Here is a 12500-nt window from a genome sequence, read left to right as displayed (position 1 = left end):
TCCACGGCTTTCGGATCTAGTACTTCCATGGGGTGGATTTCCACGAGAGGAGCTTCGTTCTTCTTGGCGGCTGCACCACCGCTGCTTTTGCTGCTCTTCACCTTGACCTGCGACACGAAAGGTTACGATATCAGTTGTGGGTTCGATGTCAGGAGGACTTATGTGCTTTTGCGTTTGAACGAGAGCTAAAGTTTGTACACGAATTTCTGGCTTTAATGTACGTTGTATCTTGTGATTCAGATTCATAAACGCGTAAGATTAAAACAATATCTTAAATATCTATATATATAAATATATATATATATATATATATATATATATATATATATATATATATATATATGTGTGTGTGCGCATAGTGTATTGCTTTATTTTTATATATCAGGATTAAACCGTCTCCACAAACATGGGATGGCTCAAGAAGAAGAAACAATGCAAGTCACAGCCAAACTCACACATACACACACATAGATACATATATACGTATATAAAGAGAGGGAGAGCGAGATAATCTCTCAGCATCACTTGTAGCCTACCTTTCTGGCCTCGCTCCCCCCAGCTCCGATGACCAAGAGCACCTGAAAAATACCAAGGCTATGAAAATGCAGAATTAACAAGGACAAAGGATCTGAATTTTCACTCACCCTTTAATTGTACTACGTTTCTCCCTGAACCTAATCCCGTGATTATCTCAAAAAAACGTCAGGAGTAGGTTTAACAAGAGTCTGTCAGACTTTTTTCTTTCTCCACAGGTTTTTCTGCTTATGAATCTCTATAAAGCTTTCATAGTTCATGCCTACCTCTAGAGGAGATTTCAAACGTAATATTGATACAACTTTGTATGGGCCGTACATTTGAACCCACAGTAGATGTACGTGGTAGAGTCTACGCATGTCTATCAAAACTTGGCAGAACTCGATCTACGCAATCTCTTCGAGGGAAACACATCAGTGAGCACATGTGCAAAAATAGGGTGATGTATAAGAGATTGTACTCTCATACAGCACTTTTCTTTTTATTTTGGCCTATCTCACAGCAAACAGTGATTCTTTGTAACAATTTCAAGTGCTTGACTCCCCCAAAGAATAACTTTAAAAAAAAAATTTATTACTTACAAACTGAAACGCAGATGATTATCGTCTTTAACAATGCCTGGTATTCCTTCAAGTAAAATCACCAGGCGAACTATTTCGATAGCAACATTTAGCTCTGATATAATAGGGAATTTCAGAGTTCGTGATAGCAAGTTCTATCATTGTCTCTGATAGCAGTGACTGAGCGTTTTTAAATATTATTATCATTATTATTACTGTTGCCCTTTATTGTGTATTGTTTCTACGCGCTGATATATATTTAGTGTACAAGTCAGAATGTTTTATATTTCAAGACGCTAAATCTTGATATAGTTCGTTGAAACCAGGCCAAAAAAAAAAAATGCTTTTTTCAATTGAAATTACTGCAAGATGAGAACAATCATGCTCAGTATTGAAATAAGAGTGAAAAGCAAGAAAAACACAAATATGAACAATGATCGATATTAATGGATTCTAACACTGAAATTAACCTTCGTTCTGGAATGTGGAAAGTATTAATTAATTAATACACGTGTTATGAGAACGCGGAGCCAGAATTATGATCACTTTAGTCAAGAATGCAAATAGTGGGGGACGAAATTATTTTGAACAGAAATTGGAGACATGATAATCCGATAGCTAGGAATCTGGGGCTAAATTATGATAACATAGAAATAGCACGTTAACACACACACGATATATATATATTTAATATATTATATAAAATATATATTAGATATATATATTATTATTATATATATATAATATAGATAATATATGTATTAAAATAATCGATTGTGATGAAAACTTTGGCATGGACACCTGCAGATATGAATTCTTCTATCACAGTAATACATAGACGTAAGTCTGGCTGCTGAAAATAAAAATTCGAGATCGTGACAAATTAAATGAAGACTTAAAGTTTACGGTTTCCAGAGAATTATAAGCATGAAAAACGTAGACTATAATGCCTGGTTAACCAATAACGTTCGTAATTAGACAGGAGAATTACCCCAGTTAAGAACTGAATTCACATCCTCGATTTTCTATCGCTTTCAGTCATTATAGAAATAAAAACGCCTTTAACAAAACTTGCAAATTTGAGCTAAGAAAGGCTAAGAAATCGTAGTTACGTTTGAAGGATTAAAAAAAAAGTATGATGGTTTCACATACCAAGAAACTGAGAATAAGTTCAGAGTACTGTAACGTGATTTATAGCTGTTCTGGACTAGAGGTGTAGGAAATTGGGACCGAAGCTCAATAAATAACCAGCTAAGGAGCAAATGATAATTAACTAATACATTCTTTGCTGTTTTAATTTTGTCCTTTTCAGTAGTTCCGATTCTTACTCCCTCACTGTGATATATAATATATATATACTATATATGTATATATATATATATATATATTATATATAAGTATATATTATATATATATGTATATATATATATATATATATATATATATATATATATATATATATATATATACAGGGCTGCAAAGAATATACTTACGGATGTCAGAAGTACCAGCGACAACACCTTCATCTGTGGGAGAGAAAAAGAAAGTAAAAACAAGTTATTCTAATGAATAGAAAAAAGACAGTAGATATACAAGCACCCAAAGGCTCAAACTATGAAAGTTTTTTATCATTATGTATGAAGCAGAAAGAAACAAGGAAGTCAAAGTAGTTTGTTGTTAATAAGGAGATAGACCGGAGAAACAAATGCATGTGAGAATGCGAAAATGCAAAACAGACAAGAAGAATTTGGAAGGACAAAATTGAAGATTAGGAAATAAATAAAAGATGGAACAAAACAGACTAGAAGTATTTGGTAATGACGAAATAGAGGATTAGGAAGTAGATGAAAAATGGAGCGAAAGAGACAAGAAGGATTTGGAAATGACAAAATTGAGGATTAGGAAATTGATGAAAGATGGAGCGAAAGAGAAGTTCGATGCTGAAATGACATAAATAGAGAAAGAAAAAGAATGAGACTTTATAGGTGCCGGATGAACAAAGAAAGTGATGAGATGAAACTGATGAAGATGGAGCGAAAGAAAAGTTCGATGCTGAAATGACATAAATAGAGAGAGAAAAAATGAGACTGTAGATGACGGATGAAACAAAGGAAAGTGATGAGATGATGATAAAGGATAAAAAAAAATATGGAAGCGCTGTTAGAGAAGAGGGACAGTAAAAAGTGAAAAAAAAAAGAATTAAAGTAAAAAATCAGTAATAGACTAAACTATTTCAAAAGGACAGTGGTGAGAAGAGAGAGTAAGTTAATAAAAAGACCAGAAAATAAAACGGATCAAGGTATCAACCGCCCGTAGGACACCAAGTTAACAACGAGACTTTTTCACTCGGACTCGGGAACACTTATGTAAGTACGGTTGACAATTTCTATTTCAAATAAGTGTTAAAATGACAAAAATGTATATATATATATATATATATATATATATATATATATATATATATATATATATATATATATATATATATATTGATCGCTCGTTCTACTCCCAAATATCCTTTAGAAGTAAGAAGGTATATTCACAAACCTTTGCGGTTCGAAGGAAGCAGCTCGAGTGAAGTCATTTCCCTCACTCTTTCATTTATAGTCACGTTAACTACCCATCGCCTCTCAGTGGCACAGGTGTTGCGCATTTCGCGATTCACTTTTTTCTTGTGTAACTTATGAAACGTATCGCAAGCGACCTTTCTGTCACGTAGCCTTGAAAATTAGTCTTGAGGGAACCTCTACAAGTCTACGTTAAGTATGTTTTTCTACTTTGTCATTCATATATAGCCATATACATATAGAAACGAAAGATATATATATATATATATATATATATATATATATATATATATATATATATATCTACATATCTATATATCTATATATATATATATATATATATATATATAATATATATATATAATGTATATATATAGTATATATATATATATATATATATATATATATATATATATATATGTATATATATATATATATGTATATAGTATATATATATATATATATATATATATATATATATATATATATATATATATATATATATATCACATCACCGTGATTCATATAGATCATTCGAGCTACAAATGTCCTTTAATATCTAATTCGCTCTACCTCGGAATTTATATATTTTGTTTTTCATATATGTACCGAAAAATATACAATTCCGAGGTAGAGCGAATTAGTATTAAAGGACATTTGTAGCTCGAATGATATATATATATATATATTATATATATATATATAATATATATATATATATATATATATATATATAATATGCATATATATATTATTTATATATATATATAATATATATATATATATATATATAATGCATATATATACTATATATATATATATATATATTATATATATAATATATATATAACATATATATATATATATATAATATATATATTATATATATATATATATATATAATGCATCATACACGTGTGTGGAGATATATTTTTTGATGCTCAAAAAGAAGGTAACCTAAACATCAGGAACATCACTCAGATCTCACTTGCCCTTGGATGATAAGATGACGTATCTTCTTGACGTTGTGACTGAAGGTCACTGGGAGCCTATAGTCTGTAAAATTACATATACTATTTCCGGGATCTCTGACGAACAAAAGTCCCTTTCTGAAGGAAGGCAAAACTGAAGGCAGCCAAACTGAACTCGCTGTATCCGCACGTCTGTCATACTATATCTCTAATAGGGTTATAAAAAGAATTCTAAAGAGGCTGAAATTTTGCAGCAATAGTCTTCAATGAGGTGTTAAACTTGATTTTTGCAGTGGTCTAGACTCTCAGTACCTATATTAAAATATGACAATAAACGCCGTAACACAAGACGAAATTGTATGTTCATATTCCGAAGACTTTAATACACCTTGAATTGTTACCCGAAATAACCCAACTTCATTTATCATTTGACTAGCGAATGACTGCAACCATAGCAGAATCTCCTGAATACTCTACGATGTATTATTTTATTTTATAGATCAACGATTATGCCATGAAAAGATTGGTATAGTCTCACTAAATATGTGAAGTGTAACGGGATAGTGTTAACCTAACATCAGTGGAACTGACGTGACGCTACTGTCTTTTTTTTTATGTCAATGTGCGTACAGGTACCGTCAAATTGAGAAAGAAATTTAAATGATTTAGTTTATGAAGTGCATCATGTACAGCATAGTTATCCTGTTATCAGCACTACTTTTACAACTGATTTTTTCGATGTCCCATTATAAGTAATATTACGGTCGTGAGACTACTGCGGGTTTTTGACTAAGTGTCTTCTGACGCACTTTGAACTCTTCTACTGATATCGGTTGTTTTCGCTTCTTAAGATCTTATTCAGACTATTCAAAATGTTGCCAGTCTTTGTAACTCTTACTTGCCTCTAACGAACTCAACAAAATCTAACCTTCGAAGTATCTATAGTTTTTTTTTTTTTCAATTCAAAAGCTGCAGTCGCCAGGTCAAACGCCTTAATAAAAGTTTGTGTAACAACTTGATAAAATTAGGTCATTTCTATCAAAGGGGAATACACTTTGAGCATCATTGCCTGTTAACATATTCTGTAACATCCATCTGAAGCAGAATAGATGTCGCATCATGAGAGAGAGAGAGAGAGAGAGAGGGAAAAGCTATTTCCAAGATGACAAGTTCAAGAGAAAGTTCAAGAGAAAGTGAGGCAGGATGAGGCAAAAATGGCTCTTAGTTCCTGTTATGAGAAGACATAGAGAGCTTTGGGACATGCATGCAGCAGAGGAAAACGAAGTGGAATTTTCCAAGTGCATATTATCTGGTCGATGACCCTTACAGCTGAACAGGAAGCTCTGGAGGAGGCATCTGGGCATTGTATACCTTTTGCGAGATGTAGCAGGCTGTGTAGAAACGACCCTCAATCGCCTGCGTTACAGCGAGGAGGTAAGACTTAAAGGAAAGGGTCTCCTAAATTGGTCGAATTATATATATATATATATATATATATATATATATATATATATATATATATATATATATATATATATATATATATATATATATTAATATATAAATTTTTATCACATCACCGTAATTCACATATATGCAGTAAGCTACGAATGTCCTTTAATAATCTAGTTCGCTCTACCTCGGAATTAATAGTACTATATTTTTCATATATGTCGGTTTGACATATATATGAAAATATATTGATTCCGAGGTTGAGCGAATTGGATATTAAAGGACATTTGTAATATATATATATATATATATATATATATATATATATATATAATATATATATATATATATATATATATATATATATATATAACATATACATATGTGTGTGTGTGTGTGTGTGTGTATGTGTGTGTGTCTGATTTTTTTCCTTTCAAACCCACGTTTAAGGTAAGTTTCATTCCTTCTCTGCGGGGCACTGTAGGCATTACTGAAGGTTCTTTGCAGCTTCCCTTCGGCCACTAGCTGCAACCCGTTTCATTCTTTTTACCGAACTTCCATATTCATATTCTCTTTTCTCCATCTTACTTTCCACCTTCTCTTAACAATTGACGTGCAACTGGGAGATTTTCTTCCTATTCTACCTTTCAAACCTTGTTACGGCCAGTTTCCAATTCAATGCGGAATGACCTCATAGGTCCCAGCGCTTGGCATTTGGCCTAAATTGTATTCCATTCTATCGGATACACTCAAGCGTTGATTACCGAACTCGGTGTCTGGATGCCTGACAATTTCTGTAACCAATTCTAGCCTGTAGAAACCGTCATTTGTCAACCCACGTTCTGTAGAGATATAAGGCTGACACGTAAAAAAGGAATAACATTCTTCTTGTCAGAACTCTGATTTTATTATCTATAGGTGTTGCTTGTTTGCATTTCCTATAGAATCTTGGTTTCCATGCGTTTTCGTATAGAAAATATCTATAAACTTTAGACGTATTCGTTTGGTATTCCTTCGCACTCCCGTCCTTCGCCTCCTGAGAGTCAGATGTCTGTAGTCATCAGACACTTGATGTTCAAAGAAACTGATTTTTGGCTGAGCGAAGGACAACTCATTTGATGGACCATCCCTTTTTCGACGTCTCTTCAATATAGATGTAAATTAGCGACTGATTAATCTGATACTTTCGCCGGATAATTATTTCTTCGGATTAGCGCGCATCAGCGAGGATATGGCCATTACACGTATACCTTGTTATGTCTGTATGTATTTATTTATGTGTTTTAAAATTCTGGACGTAAAATAAATGCGTTTTTTTTGTTGTTGTTGACGGTAAATGTCCACAGCCAATATCATTGGACCTGGTCGTGATTGGCGGAAGTTCATGTTGCTCATTACCCATAATTTACGATAGTATTGACCTCTGATCTTCACTGTCAGCTGGAGATGTTATATTGGCTCGCAAAAATCCATATAGGAAATAGACCCGTCATACCAGTGACGTCAGCAAGAAAAACACCATTGTACATTTTCTCTAAATTATTCATTCAATTTATAGAGAAGTTCACTTGTAATAAATATACTTTGAAAAAAAACTATGCAACTTAAAAATAACTTAAGAGAAAATACAGTTAAGTGTAGAGCACAACATTGTTAGTTTCATCGAGGAATCCCTTTGCACTGATGTACCAGTCGAAGAGACAGTGAACATAATACTTGAACAAACAAAATAAAGTAGGGCATATAGAAAAATAAACGCTAAAACAAATGTTAAAACATGCGACGTACGTATAACAGTTCCTATTCAGTGGTACTGTAAGCAAAAGGAAGGTCTGGTTATAGGGTAGCAAGTTAGTGCGCCATTAGCGAATATTTTTTGTACTATCTTAAAAAAGTGATTAGAATCATGTCCAAGTTCTTATAAGACGATCTTCTACGGACGGTATGTGGACACTTCTATGCTTCTGAATAAAAAGTCATGCTGAAGAATTCTTTACCTACTTGAAATCTCTTCATACCAAAATAAAGTTCACAAAAAGAGGCAGTAAACTAAAGTTATTATCTTACACATCATGTTAGAAGAAGAACAGAACAGCATCGGCACCACTGTAAACGGAAAATTTGCACAGGCTTCAGAGTCTCCTGATTCACATTGTATCTCTTTATACTTGATGCATTTTCTAATTTCTCTTATGCAGCATGGAGAATTTCTGAAATGAATGCCATCTTCGGTGTAAAAATGGTATTATTACGAAAATTTTTCCTAAATCACAGCTACCCATATTGAACAACCATTTAAAGAAGTTTTTTTTTTCTTTTTTTACATCGTAAGAAAACCAGTCACAAGCACAGTAGTAAAACAATTGTGCAAAGATGGAAATAGAAAATTAATGATAATACAAACATTTCCCTTAGATTAATGCACCACCAGTCTTCTACAATGACCCTGGTAGTTGCGACGCCAGATAACTCACAATCACTCAATTTCTACAATGACTGCAGAATGATATCTTTTTCCACCACAACAGCGAATCCCTCCCAAGTGGTGTTTTGACATAGTTTACATGTTTAAAAGTGCAGTTCGCAGCGACTGTTATTTAAGATCTAGCAGCAGGTCCTCGCCGTCAGAGCGAAGTCACAGGAATAAGCTACTGAACGAAAAAGGTTCTAGCTAGACCCCTGGAGTCAGCCGTGAGCGATCATTCCGAAAACATCAGCAACTCACAGGAAAACTTAGAATTTTTTGTTCGTCTATAGAGTAAATTTTTTATCGGAGATCTGTATGGCAGACAACCTACTTACCGAATCCTTAAAGCCAACTTTAAAGAACGTTAGGTCAAATTTTCCTTTGAAAATGTTTTAGTTATGGAAGGTTTCAGATTGCCAGTGTATACTGTATTACCATTACTATTGTATTTTGTCAAAATCGTTTTCTGGTTTCGGCATTGTTCGAATTGTAACATCATTGTTATTTTTTCATCGTGGAGGAAACGCAAGAGCATATTTGGAGACCCATGAAATGTTCTATCAGATTAATGTTTTTTTTTTTCCTCTCTCTACAACTAATATTAAAGAAGTTAGCATGGCCGGATATTCGGATCAAAATGGGACCCAGTCAAAAACGATCCTCCAATATCATCGTTATTGTTCATAGTAGAAGAAACGTAAAAGCATATTTGGAATCCTCTGGAAAAGTTATATCATAATAAATGCATTCTTTTTTCCTCTAAGAATAATAATAAGACAGTTAGCATGGCCGGATATCCGCCGGATATCCCAGCAAAAAACCATCCCCTATAAAATCTACATACGTTTATGGTCTGACTTTACTATTCAGTTTGACCCAGTATGTTCGCCGTCTATAGCGAATATCATACATACATATGTAGTCCGACCGTCAGCTTTACGTATAATAGGTAATGATCACGTTTCTGATATTAACTTGCAATATTGTCGTACTCTGTTTTTTCTGGCCGTGTATAGATTCATAATTTATTTCGACTAGCTGTTCAAACTATAAAAAAAAAATATTTGCAGCTGATGATAGGCTGAGATTAGAAACTCGAAAGTTTCGTGAGGATAAGAAGTTGGAAATGGAGCGATGGATACTATTATTAAACGTCCTACAATCCATCATTCGTGTACCATTTCCGTGAGGGGCGCTATAGTAAAAAAAAAATAATAAAAAAAAAATATTAAAAAACTGTGGAAGAGCCTGGATTGACATACAGAAATGGGAGACGGCTGTAAGACAGTATGTGGCTTTTGTGATTTTTTATTTTTTATTTTTTTTTATTTTTTCGTGCTCTTTCAACGAGATAAAGCAAACGATCCATCGAGACCAAATTCCATTAAGAGTGTCTAAGGTCGTTACTCATCAGAGCTACGGGCGTGAATGAAAGGTAGGTGGTACAGAGTTCTTTTAGAGTTTTATGATACTGTGAAAAGCAGATTTTTAGACATCGACCATAGCCTATGTTTTATCCTTAAAAATGTAGACTAGTAAAAAGATGGTGTAAAGTTAACGCGTGCACGGAATTCTTTTATCCTCCGTGGATTTTATAAACTTACAAAGCAGTATGTCATTATTCTGACTTTCTCTTGAGCTGAGTGGCATAAGCACTATGTCAAGGAGTTTCAATGGCAGTTATCCTTCGAAATTTTTGTTGAGAAACTTGAACGTAAACCACAAAAATTAAAAAGGAAACTAAGGGTTTACAATCAAACACAGAACTGTGGAAAGAACGAATTTCTTTCGTAAAGAAGACTTGGAAATTCTGATAGAATTAGGAAAGTAAAAACTTGATCATATGCAGACCTGATAAAATTTTTAGACCATATTTGTGAGCTGCCCATCTTCCTGTTTAAAATAAGTCAGGAATATATCGATTTCAAACAATAGTAGGTAAATGAAAAAACGTTTTTACAAATCTGTGAAAAACTAATATGCATAGAACACACCTGTCACGAGTGATGAACACCAATGCATTTGCTTATAATGGTAGTCATATAAATATTGTTAATGGGTATTAAGTTCGGCGTTGATATTTCTGCTTTTATCTTTTTAGAATCATATAAAACGTTTCTCATTTTACTTTGGTGTCTAAAGACATAATACCCATTCTCAGTTTTCTCACGTGTCAATTCCTTACGCCATGGCATACATATCCTCTCGAGAAAGTAAAATGGTCCATAATTTTATGACATTTAGACCTTCAAGCCAATCACTGGACCACCTTCGGCCATTCAGAACTCAAGACAGTAAACAGGAGGAGTTTGTGTAGTTTGACAGCAAGATAGTGATCCAGAAAATACGGAGATGTAGGACCAAAAAAAAAAAAAAAAGTTAAGTAAGTCTTAGTTTTCCCAGACCAGTCAAATAATGGAAGTGTTCTAAATTTAAGTCTTGGCTTGTTTAAACGCGATGCCTCCATAATTATAGAAGTTGTTAATAAATATAAGCAAAAGAATTTATTAAACTATACAGGTTTTTGGATTTTGTATGGCTAAGCTTTCTACTCTCTTGTGGTTAAGTCTATGGTTTTAGTTTGTGACCAAATGATCCCAGATTATCCTGGATCATCGTTGTTCATTACCCTTTAGACAATTAACCGTCTGTTCTTAATATTTTTATTTACCTTGTTACCATCTTCTCATCTGTGTCTCATTTGTGCCCCGAAGAAGCGAAGTCACGTACAGCTACTGTGATTTTTAAGAATTCATTTCATATACATATATATATCAAAAGGTGCGAACATAGTAGTCATCAGTAGGGTTACCGAAACTCAGAAGATCAATTAAAGAGTTTCGTGCCATCCTGACACATCACCAGTCTGTAATATAAAATCAATTCACATTTATAAAAAATATATAATTAAAGTTTACATGGCATTTTAAAAAGGAATGCATAAAAAACTAAAGTTATTCATAAAAACTGCTTACCTTTCTTAGATATAATGATAATCAAAGCTAATAATAACTTTAATACTTCTGTCTATAGGAAACACATCTTCACAGGAATGGGGAAGAATTTTTATAGTTCGTGCTTCATCAGTTTTAAACTAAATGCCATCTCCACTTTGGTCTTTAGAGCACATGGTATGCTTCTCATTGGAAATCATTCCACTCTGAAATTGAATCTTGACAAGATTATTTTTTTAACTAACTCGTACCCTACGGAGGTATTTTATAAAATGGTAAATAAATTACTTAACTTAAACTTCACGGAAAATACCCCTTCCTTTGATGTACCAAAACTACCCATATACGACACTATTCCATATTTTTTCAAAAAATAAATTAGGAGACCGTATCAAGAAAATTATTGAAAGAGTTCGGAAGTCTCCAAGTTAATAAAATACCTATTAATCCTCTCAAAATAGGCTCACTTCTTAGTAATAAAGAGAATTTGCAACCGTTTAAGCGATCCAATAGTTACAAATTTACTTGCCCGGGGTGTCCCGGTACTTACGTTGGATCGACGAAACGCTTGTTGCAAGTTCGATATTCTAGTCATTTGGGAGTGAGCTACAGAACTGGCCAAAGGATAACCAACCCTGAATTTTCTAATATAAGAAATCATGCAGCTCTCTGTAAAATTGAAATTAACAAAAAACATTTTTCGATAATTGACAATACCCAGTACAGCCAATATATAACGGACAACTTTGGAGTCTTTAAAATATACCAAAACCACCTCGTTCCTTCCCTCAATTCTAGTGAATCCTCTACTCAGCTTTTCTTGGCGTAGTCGAGGTCTGGCCAAACGACGGTCCTAGTCCTACAGCCATTCTGTTCTTAGCCTTCGCATTAATGTTCTTTTTTAATTCTGAATTTCGTCAATTTTAATGTCACCTTGTAAATTTTTTCAGCTTTTAACAGCAGTATTCCTTTTTAAAATGGCAATAAACATTAAT

General features: G+C 33.3%; 1 protein-coding gene across 1 annotated transcript in view; it reads right to left on the bottom strand.

Annotated features, from left to right (window-relative positions):
- The window catches only part of LOC135214814 (uncharacterized), a 12920-nt gene extending 9249 nt beyond the window's left edge, over window positions 1-3671 (bottom strand). The window contains exons 1-4 of the mRNA XM_064249193.1: window positions 3642-3671; window positions 2588-2620; window positions 537-578; window positions 1-107 (exon numbers count right to left, since the gene is read on the bottom strand). The exon at window positions 1-107 is cut by the window's left edge and continues 209 nt beyond it. Of these exons, the coding sequence (XP_064105263.1) occupies window positions 1-107; window positions 537-578; window positions 2588-2620 (182 nt within the window). The 5' untranslated portion in view covers window positions 3642-3671. The remainder of the gene's footprint in view (window positions 108-536; window positions 579-2587; window positions 2621-3641) is intronic.
- Between the last annotated feature and the right edge of the window lie 8829 nt (window positions 3672-12500).

The sequence above is a fragment of the Macrobrachium nipponense genome, chromosome 46, assembly GCF_015104395.2.
Source record: "Macrobrachium nipponense isolate FS-2020 chromosome 46, ASM1510439v2, whole genome shotgun sequence".
NCBI lineage: Eukaryota > Metazoa > Arthropoda > Malacostraca > Decapoda > Palaemonidae > Macrobrachium > Macrobrachium nipponense.
Note: the sequence above shows the minus strand (reverse complement) of the source record. Positions and strands in the feature narration are given on the sequence as shown.